The sequence below is a fragment of the Chiroxiphia lanceolata genome, chromosome Z, assembly GCF_009829145.1.
Source record: "Chiroxiphia lanceolata isolate bChiLan1 chromosome Z, bChiLan1.pri, whole genome shotgun sequence".
Taxonomy (NCBI): domain Eukaryota; kingdom Metazoa; phylum Chordata; class Aves; order Passeriformes; family Pipridae; genus Chiroxiphia; species Chiroxiphia lanceolata.
In genome coordinates, this window is record NC_045671.1 from 20,281,904 (window position 1) to 20,308,873 (window position 26,970).

The window sequence follows — 26,970 nt, forward strand, 5'->3', positions numbered from 1 at the left end:
CTGAGGCAGAAATCTCCAAAGCAGGCACAGCACAAAAAGCATTGCCTGCCTGTTTAAGATTAATTTCCCCTCAACACTCACTGGAGTTCACCACCACCGGCATTTGTGCCTTCAGCCCTCTGGACAGGCGGGAAGACAGCCATAATACTGATGTGTGAAATGCTTGGAAAAATGGTTCAAAAAAGCCAATGGGCAAAATCAGCATCCTATTACTTTGCTAATATCAACTTTGCTAATATGCCTGTTTTGATGGCCCTGAAACACTGTACCTCACTGTCATGACGCTGGTGCTAGTGCAGATAACAAGAGAGAGTAGGGCAGATGCAGAAAAAGGTACACAAGCCTGAAATTAGGACCATCATTTTTGTAAGAGCAAAGGTAAAAAGCAGTGTTGGAAAAATGGTGATCCAGAAGGTCCTGAATAGAAACATTCTTTCACCATCAAAAACACTTAACCAACAAACTGAGGATGAAAACCAGAAGGGAAGACTTTTACTGCTACTATCCATTTCCCTCATACAGGTGTTTCATGAGTAGCTATTCACAGGCACAGATATTTACTGACACTGTCAGGTAGATGTTAGTCTGCTATGAGCAGCTTAGGTGGGTGTGCTATACTCAAATTTTACATGGCTGATATGAAGACTAGCTTGGGACTCACTCATTTTGCAAACATGTGGACTTCTAAGTCTCCAAGTTTTCTTGATTTATGCCTTTAAAGAGTTGGCAGACAATAACACAAGATATGTTAACCTGCAGAATGTTTCAGTTGTTGAAGTTTTTACACATTTTCTAAGCACATCATCTTGGATTCCGGCTCTGACTGTCCTGGCAAATGATGAAATGATGACTTTCACATAGTGCAGTGAGAAATGCATTTATTTCATACACAGGTTCATAATTAACTTTAAAAAGACAGCTAGCACTATCATATCTAACAAAACTTCTTTATCCCCTTAGAAGTACTGCTGTGTGTATCACTGGGTGCATCTCCATCTGAAGAAGTTGATTTTCTTTCCAGGCTCTGGGTGATTACATGTCTGAGCACTAGCTACAATTACTGATGATATGAGGGAGAGCCATGCACACAGTGTTCATCAGTGAAGACTAGACATCCCTTCCTGACACCCCTCTTCCCCTCTCTATCCTCTGATGCTATAATTGTCAATTTTACAGAAAGTGCGAAGAAGGATATCAGCTGTGCTTCACGAACTCTGGCAGCTCCATTCCTGTGCACAGGGTAAGCACTCCGGCCTTCTCCAGGGCAAAGGCTGGGTGAGCAGCATCAGTGAATTTGTGCCTCATGCCAAACAGCACAAGTCCTCTCTCTGCATTGAAGAACAACAGTCTCCCGCTAGCGTAATCCAACAGGATGCCAATCTTGGCCAGGTGTTCTGTCACATGGACATCACTCATCACACCAGTGTGAAGAAATCTGTAAAGAAAGCTGTGGGAAAATGGAAACCAGAACACAGTAAAGCCTCCTCATGACAATTTACCAGAAATAACCTGTGGTTTAATTCCAATCTATTAACAGGTGGCTGCATACATCAGATTACCACATGGCAACAGCATTTGCTCAGTATGTAGGCAAAGCAAATGTGGCATCCCTTCAAAGCCCTGCCTGGCATGCTGATGAGCCTTTTCACTTTGCATCTCTGGACTCTTGGAATAAAAGCATCTTGGATGTTTCATTTAGCTAGTTGTGTTCATACATCTGTATGATTTCATACTGAAAAAAGCACACTTGTTTAGATCAAGATCACCTTTACATCGTTAGCAGGGTAATACCTTACAAACCTTCAAGCAGCCTGGCACTGGCCTGCTACCGCAGACTATTCCAGCACCCTGCAGCCCTGTCGCAGGTGATAGGCAGGTAAGTGCCTATCATTGTGAAGGACAAGGCAGGAGAAAGCATTCTCTATTGAGGCTTGACATCTCTTGCAGAAGGAAAGAGATTATAAAAAGACTGCCTTTTTGGAAATAAATACACTTGCTGGGGTTTAGTGAATCAGTTCAGGATATGAACCTGGAATGACAAAGCAGCAGCAAACTAGTTCTTTAAGTTTTATTCACTGGTTGAGTGAATAAAGGGTGATAAACTCTCTGTTTGAGATTAATTTTATTTTTAAGGTGCTTTTCTATGGAGGTATATTTAAAGTATTTGTTAAGGAGGTCTAAAGACCTTTTTTAGTTGTTCTTTTCTTATTATTCAAATTTGCATAAAGAAAGTAGAAGAATTTTTTCTGCTCTTACAATTCTTGAAGAGGTACAGCTTTTTTTCATGAAGGACAAATAGCTTCCCAAGCAGCTAGACTGACTTTTCTTTACCTGGTTTGTGTAGGACAGCACCGCATGCACCAGGAGGTATCACTCAGCCCCAGGACACCGCTCTCTGTTACTGACTCATAGCAAATCCCAATCCTGTAGCTTCTGCAGGCAGAGACAACAATTTCCCAGTAATGACATCCTTGAGCAGGCAGCAGTTCACCCAGGACTGAAGGAAACCTGTTTGTGAAAGAAACATGCAGTAAAATGTGTGTGGTGGTAGATGAACCATATTGTGATATTTCTTTCAGTCACATCATGAAGCATCATCTAAAATTACTAATGAATTGCACTCTGCTGTTCCAACTGCGGGGTTTTATCAAAGATTTAAATGTTGTCACTGAGAGTCTTTCATCTTTGCACTGAGATGGTCTCATCTAAAAGATGTCAGATTTTGAAGGCTTGTTCAAACTAGAAAGCATAGTTGTTTGAGTAGTCATAGTGACAAACATCTTGTGTACATTCAGTTGTAACAATAAAAAATATGCTTAAACCACTAAATCCTCATCACCTTTCAAGAAGCCGTATCAGTATGCCACAACTTTTACAAGTGGACCTGTGCTTATGACAGGACTGATGTCAATATGTCAAAAAATCCCCCAGGTTCACAATGTATACAGCTAGCCTGGTACAACCATGCAAAACATATCCCAAAAGCACTTCCTAGTTCTCTGAAGCCACAAATACTTTGGAAAACATTACCAATAATGCCCTCAGGAGAGGAGCAAAGTATGCAAGATGGATTACTTCTATCCACAATATATTAAAAAATAAGCCCACAAATCTGATCTTTTCAGGGCAGCAAAAAATTGCTTTGAGACTGAAGTGCTCTGGTGGATTAAGCAGTGACCATGGGCTGAAGAAAATCGAGCAGTGCCAGAGATACCACTGGCTTAGACTTCCTGGCCATACTAGAGTGTGGCACTGAACTCTTCCCAGCACCTACATCAATGCTACCACTGTCTTTATTGAAATGTTGCAATGCTTGAAAGGGGGGGAGAGTAGATCGCACAAAGTCCAGGGGCTGCATGACAGTGATTCAGTTCTTCTACACAATTGGTATCATGTGAAAGCTGCCTATAGGCAAAAATAAAAGTGAGGGATCTATCCTAAACCTCACAGAGTAGTCACACTCATCATGCTGCTGCTTACCCAGTGAGTTTAGTTTTCTCAGGAAGGTGGATCACCGTTGCATTGGAGGAGATTTGCAAAGCGGGATGGGCTGTGTCACTCAGGAGGCGAAATCGAGTTCCTGTTACAATTGATGACAACAAAACACTAGATATGAGAAGCTGGCTACTTTACCATGAGACAAATCATAAAATGTTAAGCAACAATAACTGCTACCTTAGCTGGACACGGTTGTGTCTACTGGTAGGTAGGAGTGACAGAAAATTGGGTACAAATGCAAGGAGTCTTCCAATCTGTGCCCAATTGGGACAGAAGTCTAACATTCAGAAATGCAGCTAGGTGATAAAGAGGTCTTCAGTATTTAAAAAGGTTGAATAATTTTCAATAATTTGTTTATTCAAAATAGCAAATTTGAATTTTGAGGCTGATTTGGAAGAGCAATATATTATTTATCTGAGAATCATAGGGTTTAAATCATCTATTACATTTTAAGGCTGCTTTGCATACTTCCTCATCACTGAAACTCAAAGTCCATAAGGTTTTAATTGTGAGAGCGGTTTTTTTAATGTCATTGGAACTTTTATCTGAATGTGTTCTGTCAGACTCATGACACTGAGATTGCCTGAAAAATATTTAATCACTTCATATCTGACAGAATTCAATATTTTTGTTTCTGAGGTCACACCAGCTTTACATTGACATAAATATACAAACTTCAAGTGAAGTAGTTCTGATTATGCTAATTTTAAGCAGAAAAAACCTGATATATGTTTGAGTTATTGAAATAAAAAATTCAATTACTTGTTCACTCCCAAATTGGGAACTTCAGATATGATTTTCAAAGAAAAATGTTTGACTGCTTTGCCCCTCCATCCCATTGTTTTGACATCAGGAAATTATGATCTACCTTTAGTTGAGATGAGAGCTGCTTCACTTTGTTCACTTGTCCCAAATGAGTTGACAGCCCTCAAGTAGAAGAAATAGTTCACATTGGGCTCCAGGGGTACTTTCAGTTCAGGTTTCTTTATACCAGCAAAAGATCTGCAAATTTTGAACATATATGAAAAGGTATGCACTTACCCAAACTAGGAAAGACTAATATAAGCAAACAGCTAAGCTTCCTAACAGTATTGTTGACTACTGAAACATCAGGCACCACACAGAAACTCCAAATCAGAAAAGTACCCAGGTTTGACTGAGTCTCCCCATCGTGATGCCTCAAAGCTCCAGACCTCACATCCTAAACCATTGGTGTCTTCACATATTACTGGAAAACGAAAGTCAGCACCCGGTCAATCTGCTTCACAGGTGCTTTGAAGTACCAGTGAAAGGATTTTGGATGGCTAGAAAGATGCCAATTATATTTTTTGTTTTGTCAGGAATATGAAAGATTGGTTTAACAAATTCTCATGCACTAGATATAATTTTCCTCATTTTTGTCTCATATGGTAAGAGCCAAGCCAGACAGTATATACGCACTGCATTGTATGCCTGCAGGTAAAGACCATGTATAAAGTACCTAATTTCCTCCAAAAATGCTTTTAGGAATTTTCAAGGCAAGTATTCACATTCACAAACTGGAGACCTGCCTTTGGAGAGTGTGCAAGGCACTTTCCCTTCCACGTTAGCTTTGAGAGTGGAGCCCACGATGGTCTGCCCCTCGCAGACAATGCCTCCGTAAGAAGCTGGATTAAACAAATTACCTTTCCCAGTGCAAATTTTTGTGACCCCAGAAGAGATAAGGCAGGCGAGTCATCAGACAGACCGAATCGTTGCTATTCATTTGGAATTGCTGTTTTTCCCCATGTATCCCACCAGAGGGCAGTACAAACTGAAGTATAATCAGCTCATCCATTAGGATTTTTCATATGCCTGCTTCTGCTGCATTTGTCACCTCAATGTAAAATCTCACAGCTGTTAACGCACCAATTTCCTGCTAACATCACACAGATCTCTTTCTGGAAGGATGGCATCTTGGGAAAAGTCTGGTGCATCATACTTATTACTCTGTAACAGGTATTTTACACTGTCAATCGTCACTAAAAGTGGTTGAAAGCATCAAAAAAAAGCACTGGGTGCTCCTGTAATATATTCTTTCAAATTAAAAGAATTCTAGGGCTTTCAGGGCTCCTGTGTGATCAGCACAGGACTATGTTACCTTTGAGGAAAGTGTTATATTAATGCTGGAACTAAGGCAGTAAAGAGAAGTGGTTGCAAACATAGTAGAAATTGCATGGTTCGCTTCACACTCGTAAAGCCCTGACCACAGGAGCACTTCAGCAAGGCACTGGGAGTCCAGCAGACTGGTAGGTTCTTACTAGAAGGTTTAGGGAAGAGATGTTACCTGAAAAATTACCCGATGAGGAACCTGAGCTCTTTAGACTTGAAAGAGGAAAAAGGCTCATCTGATTATAGAGGGCAAGAGAAAAAGGGAAGATGAGTTGAAGAATAAGATGGGAACTGAGAAGAGAGGCAAATACGAAATAAGTGAGAGAAAAGAAAAACAGGATAGAGTAGAAGTAGGGGAAAAGAAATAGGCACCTAAGCTTTGAAGAAATTTGCCCACACTTTCTAGGCAAGACTTGCCCAATCCTTAAAAGGACCATAGTGACATCTTTGATGTGAATCTGAAGGGTAGACCACCAGAAAGGGGTCTTGAGCAAATACTTACAAATGAGATGAAGGGATGACACACTAAGCTATTCCTTGAAAATTGTTTGTGGCAATATGTAGTACAGCACAGCAATGCCCTGTAAATGGCTCCTTCTGTCTTCTAAAAAATGACACGTAAGTCAGTATCCTTCCAAAGAAATTAGATCTTTTTCATTATGTGCTATTTATCTGATGATTAATTAACCAAACGCAAAATTCTAAATTCAACTAGACAGTTATGTTCTTGTGTAAAGAATAGACATGGGGTATTCATATTCTGGAACTGGATTCCAGAGATTTGGTATTTAGAGAACATTTTGGATCCAACCACTTGACGAATAGGGTGAACCATCAAAGTTCAGACTTGGGTCTCTTACAAATATGAAATTATTCAAGAGGAATTTGAATTCATGTTTACATCAGAGACCAATAGAACGCCTCTTTTCATTTGTAATAATGACTGAGACAGAGAAATCATGACTTTAAGCAGATCTGGTCTGTAAAACAGTGATCAGATTTTCAAATAGCATTCTCTGCTTGGTAATCTATTTCAGCAAGCTTTAAGCTGCCTAAGAATAAGAGCCCATCAATTTTTGCTATGATTAAGGCTTAAAAACAGTCCTGCTGCTGCCAAATAATGAAACAGAATATGCTGACAAAAAGGAATTTCTTTTGATACATTCTGAGCCAGGTCCAAGCTCAAAGAAGTTGCATGCAAAGAAGAAATAGGTCTTGCTATCTATTGCCTTGTCTAAAGGGTAGGGAATTGGAGGAGTGAATACTGAGGGCTCCCCAGCAATCACTGTAGTTGGTCATGTTTCAGGTTAACCCTGAAAAAAAAAAACGATGAGGAGAGGGTATGATTAGTGGTTAGCTTACAGCATCCAGGTTATGTGCAGGAGAAGGTGAGGGAAAATGCATCCTGACAGTGTTGGTGGAAGCCTGTTTCATTTCTGAGTTCTTGTAACACTGTAGCTAGACCTTACTCAAGCTCACCTTAAGCACTAAACTGTAATTTTGAAAGAAAAAGAAATCCACCTACAACATTTCTAATGTCAGCTATTTTCTACTTTATCTACACCTGCCCACTTTATAGAAGATTGGAAACGCAATAATGCTATTATCAAACCATGAGGCATCCTGGCCTTTAGATTATATGTTATCTTATTTGCACTGCCCTCTCAGTTTCTCACTACAAAAAATAGTGCAGAGAAATTCAAGAAATATTTGAAGTCATATATTTTAAATATCTCCTCTCAATCCCTCTCATTATAAGAGGAATCTTTAAATTTGAAAATACAATCTCCAAATTTCAGGTATGTGTTATTCAAAGCAGAACAAAAATTGCATGTTTCTTTACCTCTTAATTGCTATAGTAGCAGCTGTCTGTTAAATCTGTGATTTCTCAGATTTTAGAGAAATCTGACGATGTGTTTTGATGCACGTTTCCTCATTTATTTCAAGGAAACAACATCTAGGGGGATTTTTTTGCATGAACCCAGCAAATTATATGCCTTGCAGGGATTCACAACACCCTCTATGCTATAATTGTTGTTTCCATCACCAAGATCCCACTGAAACAATACCTCCAGAGCTGTGCTGGTACCACTGAGGTGGAACTAGAGCTGAAAGTATGCAAGTTTCTCAAGATACATGTAGAAGCAAAGAACAGGGGTGCACCATGAGTGGAAGAAAAGCTCTTGAATTTAAAAATGATGTCCGAATAGCCCTGAGTTGGCTCCCAGCTGTGCCACATGCTTCCTCTTCCCTCCTCTGTTCCAGCTCTGGCTGGTTTGGATTTAGATCACCAAAACACCACCTGCAACGGTACTTGCTGCTATCTGTGATGGCAGAGCCAGAGGAAAGAAAGATTCTGTATTTCTCTTACCCTGTTTTCTGAGCTAGCAGGACAATTATGGGGGCAATGCAAGAGGAGGGAGGCTTGTTCCTCTTGTTCCAACATTAGACCTGCTCCATGAGGAGACTGAAATTTTCAGTTGCTAGAAATGCCAGTCTTGCATTATTGGAGAGGAAGACACTCAGGCACTTCCACTTCTACAAGCCCACCATATACTGCACTAATTTTTGCCTCCCTGAGTCTTACAGATTTCTCATGATATGATACAAGCTTTCCATCTGAACAGCTCACATATCCATGGGCTACATTTCTCACAGCTTTCCATCTTCCACCCACAACTCCATTGACTTCTCAATACAAAGAGGATGAACAATAAGAAAATAGCAGAGCTCTGGAAACTGAAAGATTTCAAAACCTCACTCATAAAGATTCTGAAAAAAGATTCAACCTGGGAAGGAGCTTTAAAACCACGGCAGCAGGCCAGGGATTCATTGTTGCCAAAGATTTAAGATGATTTTATATGAAAGCTTGTCCCTCAGGTGGCAAGCTGGCAAGGAGAAAGAATGGAGAAGGAAAAACATAGATTTGGGTGGGGTTTTGTTTGTTTGGTGTAGGAGGGTTGTTCGGTTGGTTTGGTTTGCTTTGGGGTTTTGTTTGTTTGTTTTTATTGGTTCGGGTTTCTGTGTGTGTGTGCATGTGTTTGTTTGGAGGGGTTGGGTGGTATTTTTTTCACAATATTTGAAAGGAAACTTCAGTGAAATTTCATTGCCAGATGTGCTTAAAATTCTCTCCCTGGGAAGCTGGGGCTGCTCCAAGGACCTCTTCTGAGATGTTCAAAAGTCTTCTGGACAACTGGCTCTGGGTGGCCCTGTTTGATCAGGGGTGTTGTTCCAGGGTTGATCTGCAAAGGTCCCTTCCAACCTCAAACATCCTGTGGTTCTGTGACATACTGAAGGTTACAGGGAGCTGGCTCAGATAAGGGACTCCACACATGTCTCCAGCTGTTCAGTGGGGACATTTTTCCCTGCCTGCTCCCTTGGCAGGCTCCTTTACCTTGGTTGAGCTCCCAAAGTGATACCTCTGAAAGCAGCATTGCGGGATGGGACTATGCTGCTTTCTCCAGGACTTCTCTCAGATGCTCTTCCTTGACCTCTGCTTTCAAGCTGTGCTTCCAGCAGCAGCTGTATGAACCTTCCAGGGTTGCTGAGAAACATGTTTGAACTTCCACCCAGGAACTAGGAAATTGCTTAGCTACAGGGCTGCCTCAAGCACAAAAGGCACAGGCTGTCTTTGAAGGGGCTCCACATTTGGCTAATCCTCAAAATGAATATTGCTCAGGAAACCTGTGAAGGACTAACTCCAAGATTTCAAGGAAAGAAGACAGAAGAAATGACAGCATTTCAGGCCAAAATTCTGGATGAGCATAGAGATTGTTTTATTTCACCTGATATTGGCTTCTAGCCAAGTTGATTGATTTCTAGACCTCAGTTTCACATTAGGGGCCTTGGATAGGAGCGATACAGGCAGTGTGCTCCATCCACCAGTAAGGTCTTTTTTCCTCAGTTTTATACAAAATCTTAAACAGAAATCTAAAAAAAAATTCTCCATCACTGACACAAGCTGTGACACTACAGAAAATTTCCACGTTATTCTCAGGGGATTGATTTCAGAAAAGGAAAGAGATGAATAGCTTTCAGGAAAAATAAGTGGCAAAGCATTAGCTTTGACATGCAAAAAGAGGTCAGCGCCCTTATGTAAATAGAGAATTTTAAACTACAGCAATTCTGAGAAAAATTGTGATTTTGTCCTGTGGGAAGTTTCCACACTTGTCACAGTAAAAGGCCAGCTTCTGCCCACAAGGAGGCCAAAAAGTCAAATGTGAATCAGTATAATTATAAACATGTTAGATTTTGCATAAGGTCACTTGAGAAAGTGAATGGGTCAGTCCTGGAAGCTTTTTGCCACAGTTATCATCACACGAACTGCTTGGTGTTATCAACACCTTGCTCATGGATTACAGGAATCAGCACACTCTCTGATTCTTTGAGAAAAAGAGTCAGTTTCAGTTAACAGCACAGAAATTCGAGGGCGAACAAACAGCACAGGTTTTGGGAGCAGTTACATTTTTGTAGGCCCTGTTCTCTTCAACATCTTCATAAGTGACTTGGACACAGGACTGGAAGGGATACTAAGAATGTTTGCAGATGACACAAAACTGGGAGGAGCTGTTGACTCTCTCAAAGACAGGGAGGCCCTGCAGAGAGACCTCGACAAATTAGAGGACTGGGTAATCAACTACATGAAGTTCAACAAGGGAAAGTGTTGGATTTTGCACGTTGGGTGGGGCAACCCTAAATGTACGTACAGACTGGGGAATGAGAGGCTGGAAAGTAGTGCCAAGGAAAGGGACCTGGGGGTTTTGGTCAATGGCAAGTTGAATGTGAGTCAGCAGTGCCCTGGCAGCCAGGAGGGCCAACCATGTCCTGGAGGGTATCAGACAAAGCATTGCCAGCTGGTAGAGGGAGGGGATTGTCCCGCTCTGCTCTGCACTGGAGCGGCCTCACCTTGAATATTATGTGCAGTTTTGGGCACCACAATATAGGAAAGATATTAAGCTCTCAGAGAGTGTTCAAAGGAGGGCAATGAATATGGTGAAGGGCCTTGAGGGGAAGCCGTATGAGGAGCAGCTGAGGTCACTTAGTGTGTTCAGACTGAAGAGGAGAAGACTGAAGGGATACCCATGGTAATCTACAACTTCCTTGTGAGAGGAAGAGGGGCAGGCACTGATATCTTCTCTGTGGTGACCAGTGACAGAATCCAAGGGAATGGCCTGAAGTTTTGTCAGGAGAGGTTTAGGTTAGACATTAGAAAAAGATTCTTCACCCAGAGGGTGGTTGGCCACTGGAACAGGCTCCCCAGGGAAGTGGTCACAGCACCAAGCCTGAAAGAGTTCGAGAAGTGTTTCGATGATACTGTCAGGCACATGTTGTGACTCTTGGGGATGGTTCTGTTCAGAAGCAGGAGTTGGACTTGATAACACTTGTCGGTCCCTTCCAACTCAGCATATTCTGTGATTCTGTGATCCCTGAACAACAGCAACTTTAGCAGGCTGACAGGAACCTGATGGCCTCATGAAATATGTATGAAGCAGAGCAGGTCACAGCTGGTCTCCAAGAGGCAGAAGAGCTGGAGAAGACTTCTTCTTAGTTGCATTAATGCAGCACACTGGTATTGCATGAAAAGAAGTCTTCTACCCACAGAGAAATTTTATTTCAGTTTTCAGCCTACTTTTTGTAAGGCATAAGGCATGCACAATTTCACTGTTGTACATTACTACAAACCCAAAAACTCTTCAGTCCAGTTAAGTAATTTTGACTGCAGGGACTGGGGCTCTTCCCTCTCTGCCACATCTCCATAATGGCCACATGAATTAGCCCCTAGGTGAAGACCTTACTCAGGCTCCTCAGGAAGTGAAGACAAGCTCAGCTGAGCTGAGGCTCTTCCACAGGGTCCTGCGGCCAGTCACCCCCCTCCCCTTCCCAAAACTTCTCAGACCTTTGCAACTGAAGTTTCCTGAAATATTGTCACTATTTAAAGAAAGTAAACAAACAAAAACCCCAGGCCCCAGGAACATACAGACAATAATATATTTCCCTGCCCACAGCAGAGGGGTTGGAACTTTATGATCTTTAAGGTCCCTTCTGACCCAGGCTATTCTAGGATTCTATGATTCTAGGATAATTTTCTCTGCATTTCAACAGTGCACTATTTCATGGCTCAGTGGTGCCTACATCCCTCCTCACCCTCTCCTCTATGCAGCACAGGCTGGGGAAACCAGAGAGAGTCTGGCATAAACAGACCCTACCTCGAATTTCAAAGCTACTCTCAGATCCCTGTGGCACGCCTGCACAGCCTGGCAGGACTGAGCTCATCTGTGCTTTGAGGGGGCATCTGCATGCACATCCAGACAGCACAGATGGGTCACCAATATTACCGGGGCATCCGTATCACCCTTGCTAAGCCCGGAGGTGACTCCTATGTTGTTCTCCACAAAGCAGAGAGCAAACTGGTCCAGGCTACCCCATCACACGACTCTCCATGGAGCTGAGCTGCCCTCCTCTGCCCTGCCCTGGGGCTCCAGCAGCTGCGGGTCAGCGATTGCTTCCCCGGCCAGCATAGCCCTAAAATTTCCAGTTGATTGCGAACAGCACAACGTCTCCGGGGTTTTGGCCCCAACTGAAAGGGATTGTCCAGTTAAGCGGAATAAAAAGGAAGTATTTTGTGTCTCAGCCTAATCTCATGGATTAGCGTCTATCCTTTAAATTCCTCAGCACACAGAAGCAGATTTCTTCCTCCCATGGCTAAAGGCAGAATAATCTCTTGCATAACGAACCGCGGCCTGGGGGACAGTCATCAGCGGCTGCCTAATCTGACCAAGGGTTTTTGTGACCGTGGCACTGACCTGAGACCTTCTCCTTCCGGTGAGTGCTGTCGGCAGTACTCCAGGATGAAGGACTCCGCTGACACGGAGCCGGCACGCCAGCGGACAGTGGCCGTGTCCCAACACACAGTGCAGTCCTCGGCCTTGATGGTGGGGACAGCGGGTGCTGGGGGACACAAGAACATGTTAGTTGTACTCTGAAGAGGGTGCCAGCAGCTGGAGGGGAATGTTTGTAAGGGAAAGCAAGAGTCAGCTCCTTGAAAACCCACAGGATAGTTAATTTTCCCCATCCATTTTCCCATCCATCTTTTGCTTGTGTGCCAATAGCAGAGGGGTACATTACAGGTAAAAAATATCAACATGCTGGGAAAGTCCCTGTGAAGATCTGTGCATTTCTACACATCGTTAGAAAGGCAGTTTAAATTTTTATGCCTTTCCTTAAGCATGTTTTCCTCATTTCTGCCAATCTCCAAGAAGCAGAGCACAGAGGCAGCACTGCCTATGGCTCCTCCTGCATCACCTCAATCCTGTCCTCAGCAGTGCCTGCATGAGTTGCATCAGAAAAAAATGTGCTGCTGCAGGGAAATGCTGACTTTCTGTTTAATTGTGTCTTGGTTATTTTTGAAAAGCTAAAATTTGGTCCTGTAATTTCTCCTTTTTAGAGACTCAGTTTAAGAACTACAGGGCCAACTGCAAGACAGAAAATGGAATGTAAAATAGTGCACTAGATGCAAGTAATCAAAAGCTATTGTGTGAAATTGCACATTCATCATTGTGAGATGAGAATGGATCAGTTGTATTCTCCTGTTTTTTCGCTTTCTGGGAAATAGAAACTTAAAACACCTTACAACCTGTTGTGAAACTCACATAAACAGTCTTAATACCAATTCTGAAAGAAAGATTATTATTTAAAAAAAAAAAAGTCGTAAAAAGTCATTTTACTTTTAAAGACACAAGGTTCCAAATAGGAGGCTTAAGACAAAAGTAGAGATTAGACGATTTTATGACAAGATAATCTAATAGAACTGCAACAAACATTCTAGATGCATTCTGTCTTTTAAGAAAAATAATTTTTTGTTAGTAGAAAAGGGAAGAAAAACACACAGAAGAATGTAACAATTTCCTGGGTAGTGAAAATCAGAAGGCTAGTAGTTCAGAGTCTCATCTGCTAATACCTCTTTGTAGCTCCCTTAGCAATAGTTCCTTTGTTCTCCTCAGATATATTTGATTATCATCTCTTTCTAAATGCATCCGTTCCTAAAGAATGAAAAATTAATAGCTGAATTCCCTAATACCTGCATTCAGCAACTCACACGTATACCCACATCTATGCATGTGTAAACAGCATGTTACAAGACATGAAGTTCTTTTTTTATTTTAATTTGAAAATATCCATCTAAAGATTAACTGGAATGAGCATACAGAAAAAGATGTTACTGTGCTTCTGGGATTTTTTTAACAAATTATCTGCAGCTGGAATGCATATCTAATTTCATCATAATATTTCAAAACTCATTTAATTGTTTTTATAAGAGGGAAAGAGCCAGATAACCTGAGAATCACACAGGTTTTGAGCAACAGCAGAAGGTAGGCTCACTTCTATGTCTTTAGGATGGCGAAGAGCCTTCATGAGGAGATCAGTTGTAGGGGAGGGGTTGGAGGGTAGAGGGATTCTTCCTGCCTTCAACATCATTCCCTCACAGAAAATACTACTTGGAAACAGGATGTTCCTCAGTGTGGGGAAAGACAAGCTGTGAGTTTGGGAAGAGGAGGAGCACGAGCCAGGAGGTGCTGGGGAAATGCCTCAGCAGCAATCCCTGCACTGCCCACAACTTCTCAGACCCACTGTCACCTCCACGGGTACAATGCCAACAGAGAAACTTTGTGAGGATTCTCAACACCTGGAAGAGTCACAGCATTGTTCAAGTATTGCTGTGTGTTTTCTCATACCTGCATATACCAGCAAATTGTCTTCTTCTATGTGCCAACTTTTAATCTCAATTACTAAAAATGAACTCTAAATTCTTGCTTCTGAGTTCATCGGGCTACTTGAAGAATTGAAATATTTTTTCTTTATATCAAAGCAGCTGGACTCCTTTCGACGAACTGTTTTCCATTACTGGTGCTTATCTTTCTGGATTTGGTGTTGAGGAGATGCAGCAGTTTTGTATCAGTTAGCGTTCAGCAGTGTCCCCACAAGTCCATCTGGGGTTCAGTGCACTCCAGAGGGAGTTCAATTCGGCTTTGAGAAAAAGTGTTTAATAAGCCCATATTTATCTAGTTTATTTATTTTCTTAAAGAAACAGGCCAAAGGAAGCAATTAAAGACTTATGGAAATTAACTTTTTTTTTAGAAGGCTTCCATTTTGGGAAAAAGTATGGTGGCCCTGATGCCAAAAGACAAAGAGAGTTCTTAAAAATAATGGCTTCAGAGAGGTGGAAACCTTTTTTAAAAATCATAATTTATTAACTAATAGCAACAACTCATCATTATTTGGGCAGAAAGTCTACACCATATTCACAGTTGCATTGTTGAGGCCATAAAATTTGAATTTCCACTTTGAATTATCAAAAAAAAAAAAACTTTCTTAAAATATGAATCACAAATTAAGTATTAAAGAGAATTATCAACGAATTTGAAGTCTAGTAAATTAAGCAAACAGCTTGAAGCTGTGGGTGCTGTCAAGTGATTTCAACAATACTCTCAGAATTTTTTCATTATGAAATTGTTAAATATCCTTCCCTGTATTTGTGACTGCAAGAATGGAATAATTGCTTTTATCCTGTAGCACTGAAAAAATTGTCTGTCATGAGGGCCTCAGATACAAGGATGCTTTACCTTGTTCATAATTTAAGAAGCAATAGTTTTGTCAATACAAATTATTAAAGAAATTAATGCTCAGAAAAGTGAATCAGTCAAGTGAAGCTCGTAAGAAATACTCGTCTAATTACTCATCTTAATTTATACTGTTTAAACAACAGCAGAGCCTCTCAGCCACACTTGAGATTTGTGTCCCACTGAGCAAGACACGGCATGCAACCTTGGTAAATCAGGCCTTCCGTTGCAAAATTAATAACTTAAATCAATGCAACATAGATGTATTCAGGAGGATGTCAGAGAGGTAAAACACACAGCCGTCTTCTCCACTGTGTGCAGGAAAAGGAGCAGCAGCAGGGTACAGACAGGTGGCTTTCCCAGAGCTTCCCTGGAGCACTGCAATACAATTCAAGAGAAATACATAATGTGTTGCCCCAGTGCCCCAGCCATATGGCCCGAGACCAGAAACATCTTCAAAACTGAATGCCTTCAAGTTTTCTCTCAGGAGCAATTATGCCTCTATCGTCTTAGCAAAAGGGAAATGACTGTGAGCTGCCTGCTATCTGCCAGATGGGCTGAATGAAGCATTCTTCTGTTTCAATAACACTATGGTCTAGAATTTGTCTGAGAACCTGAGGCTCGTAATAATCAAATGTCAAAATAATAATCAAATGCCAAAATAAATACATACCTGTTTTAAAAATGGCTTTTTCACTGGGTAAGCTACAACCTGTGCCATTCACGGCCATGACCCACACACTGTAGCAGTGATCTGGCTCCAGGTCCTCCAAAATGCAGTGACTCTCTTTCACTGTCACTCTGTACTCTTCCACTAGGGCTAAGAGAAACACACACAAGCATGGAACATCACAACTCATGTTGCACTGGTAGGGCTTACAGTTCAGCCTCTCAACCAACATATTAAAAACAGTCAATTAAGAAAATCCAGTAGCTGAGTTCTCCGTATCTTACAATGACTCGATTCTGACAGAAAGTTTTTGATGTGCCCTTGAATCGAGTGTACACAAATGCCATTGATGGCAAGAGGAGATTATGGCCCCCAGTCCTATTGAGGACTAGACTGCAAGTTTGGGATGCACAATCAGCAGTTACCAACCCTGGTTTATAACAGGCTCTATAACATAATAATTTCTCATAATGAATATATAGGACTTAGCTATAAATTACCTATTGTAAAAAGTCCTTAGTATCTGTTACCCTGCACACACATGCACGCATGGATTTGTGCAGAGCTTGGTTGCTAAAGGTGACTTTATGATCAGTCTGAGCTTTTTAATGAACAAACATTTCAATTCCTTTTATTCAATTTCACATTTAACATTTGAAATACTTTGGAAAAAATCTTCATCTATATGTGGAAATACTGATTACTTTTCCTGCTGCTTTTTTAGCGAATACATATTTCTGAAGCACGTGCAGGGCCCTGAAAACCTAATGAAGGCTGTCCCCTTGGGAGACATATCTGCAGTCCCCATGAGTATCCAGGGGCAACATGAACACATTCTCCCTGGAGGTCAAGCCATTTTGTAAAAGGGCACCTCAACATGTGAAAACAACTGCCCTTCACTTTACAGACCATGATATTTATCTTGCATTTTGGAGGACAAAGGGTAAGAGGAGAAACATCATTGTCCATCCTTAGTCCTACACATGATGTCTTCACAGCCGCTTTTCTTTCTGTGTCCTTTTCATGCCCCTGCAGCTCATATCCCTGTCTGTTTATCCAAGACCGGGGCAGAAAGAACTCATGCAATTGAGAAGGCAAGACTTTACGCACCCCCTGCATCTTTGCTGGCTTGCAGCTCCTCCATACAATAGACCTGGAAGCAGTCGATGGCATCCCCATCATTCACAGACCAGTAGACAGCAATGGAGGTGCTGGTGGCTGAGTTTGGCTCCTGGGGTACTACATTCGGTGTCTGTGGGACTGAGAGGAAAGTTTCCCATTGTTATACATGCCCCTGTGTTTCAGCCACATTACCTAAAGATTTGTGAGGCAACCCAGTTGCTTATTTTCATTCAGATGGCTTATTTTCACAGGGCAAGTACAGCAGGAATTATAGAATACTGGTGCAGTTTTAGAACAAGAGGTCCTCCTAAACTAGGAGCAGAAAAAAGTATCTGCTCAACACTGAGAGCTTTCCATTTCTCTCACAGTCTGGACAAAATAAGATCTAGTCCTAGTACTGGGACCACCCAAACCCAGCATAAAGTGTGTGCCCACACCCTCCTCCAGAGACAGATGTATGAACTGATCCCAGAAACGTGGGCACACTAGGAAGGGATTGATGCAGGATGTCAATATTACAGATATTGACAGCAGCAGGAACGTACTTTAGGCAGAGGAAGACTCTAACAGCACTGGGGAGCAGGAGGCTCCCTGAAGCCTTGGATCACCCCCTGCCCTGAGGTGGACTCCTACAGCACATGCACAAGTCAGCACTCCTTCCTGGCATAGTCATTTTTCCACAGACCCGAGGGACCGAGAATCCTTGGTGTGCAGGTGAATCTGAACTCTGCCAAAGCACTTGAACCCCATAGGACAACCAGTATCATTCTTCATGAAGAGTGCTTTGAAGACTTTCAAGGCTCCCCAGATTTAACATAAACTTTGTCTCCTGATTGACACAGATCCACCCCAGATGAGATATTGTTCCTCTCTGTGATTATGTCTTAAAAGAGAGAGAGGGGAAAGAAAGAAGCAAAAAGCCCCAAAAGATGTTAATTGTTAAAATGATTGCAGGGAAAGAAAATACATGGTTCTATTTCTTCACCCAGTAAATTTCCATACTGCATGAATTCTCTTAAAATCTCAGCAGAAAGCTTTTGCTTTCTTTCCAGTTATCTCCACAGTAATGATGATGATCCCCTGTGGCATGAACAAGGCAAATGCAGATGCTGGCTGTTTCCTTATCACTTATACAGAGAGCTACCAGTACAGTAGGATTACATCTGCTGCCCATTGAAAAAAAAATTATCCTTCTCATTGCTAAAAACAATCCTCATTTTGTCTTTTGACTGTAACTAGAGTTGGCAATTAAAAAATTTATCATCCTTAGGAAAATACTTCCTTTCAATGGACATAATGGGGAAACCAGTTTTTTTCCTCGTGATTTTGCCTAGAAACCACTATTTATGATCACAGAAACCTCACAGTTGCAAGATTTATTATTATGCCAAATCTAAACAGAGGCTAGTTTACTGAATGAAAGTTCTGAAAAAAAAAAGGAAAAAGAATGACAGATCAAAATTCAGTTCAGCAACATTGAGAAACATTTGATTTTTAATTTCCTTTTGCATAATACCAAACAATTTGAAAGGAAGCAATCTCAAAGCAAGAGGTTGAACTATTCTCTTTACAAACAGAAATTTATGTGTTGTCAAAGTACTGGTCCCTTTTATAGTGTATTTTAATAAAAAAAATATTTGCAACACAAGTTTGAATAAATTATATTTTTCAACAGAAAAGTGGGAAATATTCTCTTCAGTTCAGTTTTCATTGAAGTGCTGTGGTGTAAGGAAGTTTTCCTTCTTGCTACCTAATCCCCACAGCCCCTGCAAGAAAAATAATAATCCCAAATGTTTTCTGATGTAATGAGAAATAACACTCCCTTGTCTTCGTGGACTTGAAAAAGGAGAACAGTTACATTTCTCTGTGACTCTATTGGAAGAGTTTTACAATCAGCAAAGGTCCTTGCCTTACCAGATGGCTTTGGAAATAATAATTTTTAAATTTTTAAATTATTCCCACTCTTCTTGTGGCAGAACCTGGGTTTCAATATGCCCAAGAGCTTGCTGCTAGGGTTTTTTTATGCTAATGCATTTGTGAATGGGGATGGCTTACGTGAACGGAGGAAGAATTTGAGGGAAAACAGCTTTACACTAGTGAATATGGAAAATTTGGAAATAGAAGGCATTTTGAAGGAAATAGGTTTCTGAAGAGGTGAAAATTAGGTTTTATGAAATTGTTCAGTAAAACACCATACTTTCTGAAGGAAAAATACATGGATTGGAGAAAATTCATATGTATTTCATTGCATGGCTTCAGTCAAATAAAATACTTAGAGTGGCTGACAAAGGTCTCCAGTATGTGATAAATTAAGTATTCAAGCTATTCAATTCCAAATCAAATTCACCTGAGAAGCTTCCAATGCCACAGACAAATTCATACAAATCTGATGAGGATTTTAAGGTCTAAGATATATTCAAGTTCTTCTAGGTCTAATAAAAGTAGTGGTGTGGAGAAGAGAGACAATCTTTCTATAATAACACTGCTAAGTGCACTCAACCTTACTAGACACTGGAGAGTCTCCACGAAGTGGCATTTCTCCAATGTCCCATTAGTCACCTGAAAATTCAGCCAGGAATCAAAGCACCTTAGGGAATTTGATGCTCTAGTTTCAGTGCTCAGGGACCAAACACATGAGAAAGAGGCTTCGCTTCAAAAGCCAGGGAGTGACTATGATGGCAGTGGTGCATGTGAATGGTGAATGGGAGGCCCCAAAACATGACAGCGAGATGCAAGGTTCTAAACAAATGTTCCCTTGAAAAAGAAATTGAGTGAGTTCCATTATGAAGAAGATGAATCCACAAATTGGTGCTGACAAGATCTTCACTGATAGCCGTCCAGATCTAAATAATACGCTTATATATCCAGACAGAGCAGAAAGTCCACACAGACAAGCTTTTTACGGGACATGAAACATCACGTGCAATTTTCACTACTATCCTGACAAACCGTTGCTATTTCCAGCTATAGTTAACCACTTTCTCTTCACATCCCTTGGGGATTTCAGGTGCCTCCATTCTTTTGTCACAAGTTCAGGGACCTCAGCCATCAAGCAGCCCCATACCCTCTTCCCTATACCAGGCATGGTGGGGCTGCCACCCTTAGAGGAATAGAGCTCAGGATATAATTCGGTTGCTTCTTCTGTCCCTGCCTGCAAGGAAGACCAATTTCTTTAGCCCTGGGAGATTTACAGATCAAGACCTTCAGCTAATCTGAGGTACAGATGTTTGAAGTGATGCAAGAATCCCCCAGTTCAGCACTTCTGTCTCTGTTGCTCATCTTACTGTACCTACTATAAGCCAAACACTTGTGCATAATTAAACTTCATTTTACATTCAACTCTGATTCCTCTTTACATGGTTTTCAAATTTATACTTCTCAAATAGATTCTGTTTTTAGATTCTTAAAATGGCCAAAGCATTGCCAAACTGTTAGCTTTTGCAAAAATGATATTTAGAGATTCTTACCAGCAACATGTTGTAAGGACTGCTGGTTGCTTTGTCCTGGACTGTCTGCATAGTGCTCAAACAGTGAAAAAGCACTGGGCACTTTCTCTAAAGAGAGGGTAGTATCCATTGCAGAAAGCAACCTATTTGGAAGAAAACATATATAAATCATTTGTGTCACTGCATAGTTTTCCAAAGGCCAGAAGCAAAGACCATGTGACATGCTTCTGTAAAAATTTCCCATGAACTTGAGGGCAACATGCATGGAGAAGCTGTTTCCCTGCTTTTGAACTTTTAGATCATGCTGCAATTTCAGATCAGGAGCACAGTCAGAGTGCACATGGTCTGTGTACACTTAATCCATGAGAATATGAAGATTTAAAGTTCACAGAAAGACTCCCAAGAGCACAGGGGTTTGGGTTTGCTAATGCAGTGCCTTTAAAGGTTACAAACCTTAGAGCTGACTTCAGCAGCTGACTCCAAAGATGTAACATAAAGCAGCTGCTTGTGGCAAGTCAAAAAAACATGACAGGGAAGATAGATTCCACTTAATTAGCCTGTATTTGCTGAGTTCATTACAGGAAAAAAAACCCCAACATATTTTTAATTCTGGGACTGAAGTAGCTCCAAGAAAATGAAAGAATTTTTTTTTTAAGGCAACTGAATTTTATTTTTCTCCCCTGCATTTTTTTCAGTCACTGAAGTAGTTCATTATGCATAATTTAAATGAAGCACAACAAATATAAAATACACTTTCTTTATAAAATACACTTTCTTTAAAAAAACATGCATTGTTAAATAGGCTTGTTCTTAACCTTTTCTTAGCTAGTCAGGTACTATCAAAGTAAAGTAACAGCAAGCTCATGCACAAAACAGAATAAGTTTTAAGTTTATTGTGTAAGTAAACAAATAGAGATCAAGTGGAGATAAAGCCTTGGAAAAATCGTTTTGTCTTATTTTACCTGCAATAAACTAAATGCAGATATGTGGCCAAACAGTTTCACTTGCAAGAATTGAGTCCAAATTTATAGTCCTAGTTCTAAAGATGATTGGAAACCTTGAAGGGGTGTTTGGCACATTCTTTTCAAACCACTCTCCTGGGGTTGTAATTTGACCGCACACTGAAACCCTGGTGTCACTGTTATATCCCAGTCTGTGTCAGCACACATACCACTGCGATGGCTGAGGAAGCACCGGCAAGGGTATGTTTGATACGCACTGCACAACGCCCAGGCCTTTTGGGAAGATCGGGGTGGTGGGGTGGGCAATGCAGTTTTGAGGACTTGCATAGGACAAGCCTGCAGCCAACCACTCTGAATATTTTTAGTTCACCCTGGAAAATTTATTTGAGGAATATGGGCTTATAATTGAACATTTTTCTCATTAAGGATGAAACTCATCAAAATGACTGTCTTGAGAAAATCCCACATAGCAGAGAACTGTTTGTGATCATGTGCATTTACTGGTATGTGCAGGTAGACTGTGATGTAGCTGTGATGAGGCACCAGCCCTATGAAACACCCTGCATCAGACAGTGCCAGTGAAGAGGCATGGGAAAACATCAGCCCATAGTCTCCTAGTAATGTTTTGAAATCTACTTAATTTCATTTCTTTTCTGGAACTGTGTTCAGAAGCATAGTCCAACAACATCTAAGTGATGCTTCGTATTATAATCTTTCAGAGACCAAGTGACACAGAACCAGACTACTGAAAAAAAGGAATATACCAGTGATGTCTAACAGATGGAACCAGGGTTAAAATGGTTTTTAGTGTATGTGTGTATAATAATAACTACAAGGAACATCAGTTTAGAAATGTCTGGGTAGAGATTTAAAATTGAGCTGATGTTTTACAGTGCTATTTGTTTAACTAATGTCTTACAGAACGTGTGCAAAATACTTGAAAACCACTCAGTTACAGCAACAAGTATAAAACCTCTTGTCTTAATTTCATTATTTGCAAAGTTTATAAAAGTAGCTCTGCATATTAGCAGTGTGTTTTCAAAGCTTGCAAATACTAAATGAAACATCCAGCATGCTAGGCCTAGTACTCACTACAGTGCTCTTAACCCGTATTTCATATACCTTTTATTCAACTCTTTACACGACTAGAAGAGGAAAAAAAAAGTATTAATAGTTTTCAAAACCACCAAAATGTTGAAAAGCCAATCATCTAACAGTCTTTCTACCCTCTTTGGACATAAAATACACATGGCTTTATTGACTTGATGCTGCTTGGAATGCTGTGCGTTCACACTAGCAGGAGATTTATTTCTTTAGGAATATTTCATTTCAAAGTTCTGACTCAGCAGGGTATTAGAGTATAAATCTTGTTTTAAGTACCTGAGGGGTCAGTATTCAAAACTTAGGTTTAAAGACTGGAGCATAGTCAAGTGCTCTCTTAAACGAAGACTTTTAGGGAAAAAGTCACTCGCACAGCAAGAACAGTTAAATTCTAATTCTGGCTAAAATCTGCCTCATAACTTCTTATTGCTAGAAGCTGGGTGAGATTTTTACTTTTGGAATGAGAGTAGAGCCCATGCTCCATGAATCTTGAGCTAATGTTTCCTGGCATGGGGACAAAAATGTTCTTGTCTGTTATCACTAACAGAAAGGAGCAGGGAATCCAATGATTTTCACACCCCAGAAAAAAATTACAGATCACAAAATTATCTTTTTGCCAAAGCACTGATCCCATACCTCACAAAGGTCAGGAAAATAATCCATATTTTTTGTCCATCCCATAATAGCCAATCTACCACAATATTCACTTGATTACAGGACATAGTGCAGCTTGGAGTAGGGAAGAAAGCCAAATATTGGTCCATCATTTCTATAATTGCCAGAGCATATATGGGCTGGCTTCTTGCATTTGGAAGGTGGTTTATTTTGCATGAATTATTAGTCTTTAGACAGCAATTTGACCTTTTTATTTCTAGCATCCCAGGATAGTTTCACTGCAACTTCTAAACTACATGCTCATTCCATAACAGGAGTTTATTGTCCCAGAAAATCCATCCTCTTCAAGATTGTTAATACTTGTAGAGTATTTTTACTTGTGTAAATATATATACTTTTGTAGAGGAGAAAGTACCATGGCTCACTTATGGACAAGTCTTGCAGCACAAGAACAGTAATGGAGGACCCAGGACCTGCAACACCCTGTGAATAAAGTTTAAGACTAATGACTGTAGACTGTACAATCTAGGTAGATCCAGTCCTGCAGATTCACTGGAGATGTTTCTTACACCCAGAAAGGACCATCATAGACAAGCACTTCAAATGCATATCCCTAAGCCAACCCCATTGTTGTGGTTTCACCCCAGCCAGCAACCAAGTACCACACAGCCTCTCACTGCTTTTCAGCAGTTAATATTTACCACAGCCTAAGCAATTTAAGTGCATAAATACTGTCTGCATCTGCTTATTGTAAAATCCCAAAACAACAACAACCAAGCAAAGAAACCCAACAACCCAGAAACAATTCTACTTCAGATACTCTTCTCATTTCAGAAATCGCTTTGTTGTTGTTGTTAGACAAAATAAAATACGTATTTTATTTTTATACAGTAAAATACCTAAATCCTGTAACATTTTTTATTCCTCAGTAAATAATTAATTCCAGAAAAATTATCAAACCGCCTTTTTACCTCCTCTTTACAAAACAAATGAGAACCATTTTAATAGCATGTCACATTTTTGTCTTGTGCATCATCTCTGCAATTCTCTCTGAGAATTCCCACAACAAATGCAAATGATCCAGCAGTTTCAGAGTGGAATAGCTGAGCTAGCAGGATTTCGCTAACTTAAAAAAAAAAAAAAGGTAAATAACTCATTGCCAGCCTAGATACAGAACTCCTTCCCTAACTAACATTATAAAAACTACAGCATGAAAGCCATTTTTACTTACGTTTAGGAAAACAAATCCATCCACTTCATCCACTTCTTTAACTGTTGTCTCCAAAGTCTCCTTTGCTGAATCAACAGTTTGCTGGAAATTAACCATCTGCTCATACAGGTACTCCATTTTCATCTTCTTCACTTCCTCAAAGTTCTCTGATTTCTCATCATATTGTGCTACCATTTTTTTAAGCATCTCTTCGTTCTGCTTTTCCAATAAGTCTGCATTTTTCTTACAATTTTCCTGCAAAATAAAAACAGATGTAAATCGATCTGCAGAATAAAATCATAACATTTAATGAATACACAGAAATTCTCAATTACCCATCCACCAGATTCATTCTGGCATACTGAAAATAAGATAATTTTATTTCTGCAATCAAACTCCTCTGTGAGAAATATCACTAGAGAAATACTTTTAAAACAATGACAGGGTTTTTTTTACTGTTAGTGTTTAAAACTAAACTTTCATATTTAAGCACTGAGACAGGAAATCTGACTACAAAATAGCTAAAAATTCATACTTACAACTGAAATTAATACAGTTCTTAAGGTTTAAGGACTTGGGTAATCAGAACTTAAGACACTGGGCAACTAACTTATATGCTTCACGCAGGATTCTAAATAAAGACACAGTATGAGCTTTTTATAGGCTTAAACAAAATTAAGGGAACTTTTTCTTTCAGTGCTTGACAGTTACATATTTCACTTTGCAATGATGTGCAAAAAAGCAGTCTTTTTCTTCCTCTAACGTTAACACCTTCCAGTGGGAGAAATCAATTTGAGGACTGGAGAAACAGCTCATTTTGGTGAAAGCAATGATGCTATAAAATAAGGCAAACATATCTTAGAAGTAGAGGAAGTGTGATAAAACACTGGACTTACCTCAACTGAGTTAAATCGCAATTCAATATCACTCACAAACTCCTCGATCTTTATTGACTTTTCTTCCAGTGCTATCAGCAATTCACTTAAATGATTCTGAAATTTAAAATCGAAACTTAGGCAAGTTATTTTACAAAGCTTTTACACAGAACTTATTTTAGGTGAATATTTTCCTTTAGCCATGGAACAATTGTTCCTTGGAACAATTGATAAATAAGTTCAAGTATCACTCTGGCTGCAAGAGTTCAGATATCATACATCTGCATACCATGGAGATAGTTTGTAAACCTTGATATTTCAAACTGTCACATGGACTCCTCCTACTTTTGATTTCTCTTTTATGCATATGACTTGACATAAAGATAACATAAATACCATCAATATAAGCCCTTCTGGAATTTCAGTGAAATGACACAAAATCTGTATTTCTGTCAGATGAGCATGTGCCAAGAAAGAGACCTCACCCCTCAGAGGAGTGAGAGTAAATAGCTGGAACATCTGTGTACTTGTACATGAACAGGTTTGATATGGGAGAAGTGAGATGTCATGTGTGTGCTGTTTTCACAAGCAGAACTGCAATTTCCACAAAAATGAAAGCATTTTTACTAGTATTGATAGCAAAGAATGAGGCTACTGAAATGGAGGGCATTTTAGTTGTCTTTTGGAGTGGTAGAGGTTAGAGATAATGCAAAGAAGTAGGACCTGATAAACTCTTACCTGTGCTACAGCTAAAATATTGGCCAGAGGTCAATGAATGGTTTGGGTTGGAAGGGGCCTTAAAGACCACCTAGCTTTAACCCCCCTGCCATGGGCAGCGACACTTTTCACTGGACCAGGTTGCTCAAAGCCCCATCAAACCTGATCCTGAACACTTCTAGGGATTGGGTAGCCACAGCTTCTTGGGACAATCTGTTTCTGTGTCTCACCACTCTCACAGTGAAGAATTTCTTCCTAATGTCTGATCTAAACCTGCTTTTTTCAGTTCAAAGCCACTACCCCTTGTCCAGTCACTATGTGCCCTTGTAAAACATCCTTTTCCAGTTTAGGGCCATCTTGAAGATGAACTGAACAGAAAATAAGTTGCATTTCGGTAAAACTGTGTAGTGTAAACTGTGTACTTTGTATAACATCTCCAAGCAATCAACACGTGTAAGTGGGACAGGGAATACTTTGTGATGATAGTGGTGTCCACATATGGAGGCTTCTGTACTCTTACAAGTGAAGTGAGCTGCCGTTAGTTGAGTTTTCTTTTAACAGAAAAACATTTTTTTCATTTCTTCCCTCACATATCCAAACCAGAACAAAGTTACACAGGCTGAAAGCTGGAAATTCTCTTAACAGCTGCATATAAACAAGGCTATTTAAACTTCTGAACAAATAAGAATACCAGCTTAGCAAGCCTAGGACTCTAGAAAATACCCTAATAAGATAGTCTCCCTTAAAGATCTCTGATAGGTGTTTAGGAATAGTTTTTACTTCATAGAGGGACCCCTGGTGGTCTAGTGGTTAGGATGCAGCACTCTCAGCGCTGCGGCCCAGGGTTCAATTCCCAGTCAGGGAAACTCCCCCAGGCAGATGGAGCTCATCAGCCCTGTAAGGCCATCCATCTAAGAGAAGGTCACTCTAAACAAACCTACATCCTGAGGACCTCGCTGCCACTGTCCAAGCTCACTCGGCCCCGGCAGATGAACCTTAGGATTAAA

At 40.4% G+C, this 26,970-nt stretch overlaps 1 protein-coding gene across 1 annotated transcript in view; it reads right to left on the minus strand.

Annotated features, from left to right (window-relative positions):
- Positions 1 to 861: 861 nt before the first annotated feature.
- Positions 862 to 26,970, minus strand: part of CMYA5 (cardiomyopathy associated 5) — a 48,841-nt gene continuing 22,732 nt past the window's right edge. The window contains exons 4-14 of the mRNA XM_032676830.1: positions 25,268 to 25,363; positions 24,393 to 24,626; positions 22,568 to 22,590; positions 20,505 to 20,626; positions 17,026 to 17,175; positions 15,919 to 16,065; positions 12,432 to 12,576; positions 4,367 to 4,500; positions 3,481 to 3,580; positions 2,332 to 2,508; positions 862 to 1,447 (exon numbers count right to left, since the gene is read on the minus strand). Coding sequence (XP_032532721.1) covers positions 1,195 to 1,447; positions 2,332 to 2,508; positions 3,481 to 3,580; positions 4,367 to 4,500; positions 12,432 to 12,576; positions 15,919 to 16,065; positions 17,026 to 17,175; positions 20,505 to 20,626; positions 22,568 to 22,590; positions 24,393 to 24,626; positions 25,268 to 25,363 — 1,581 coding nt within the window. The 3' untranslated portion in view covers positions 862 to 1,194. The remainder of the gene's footprint in view (positions 1,448 to 2,331; positions 2,509 to 3,480; positions 3,581 to 4,366; positions 4,501 to 12,431; positions 12,577 to 15,918; positions 16,066 to 17,025; positions 17,176 to 20,504; positions 20,627 to 22,567; positions 22,591 to 24,392; positions 24,627 to 25,267; positions 25,364 to 26,970) is intronic.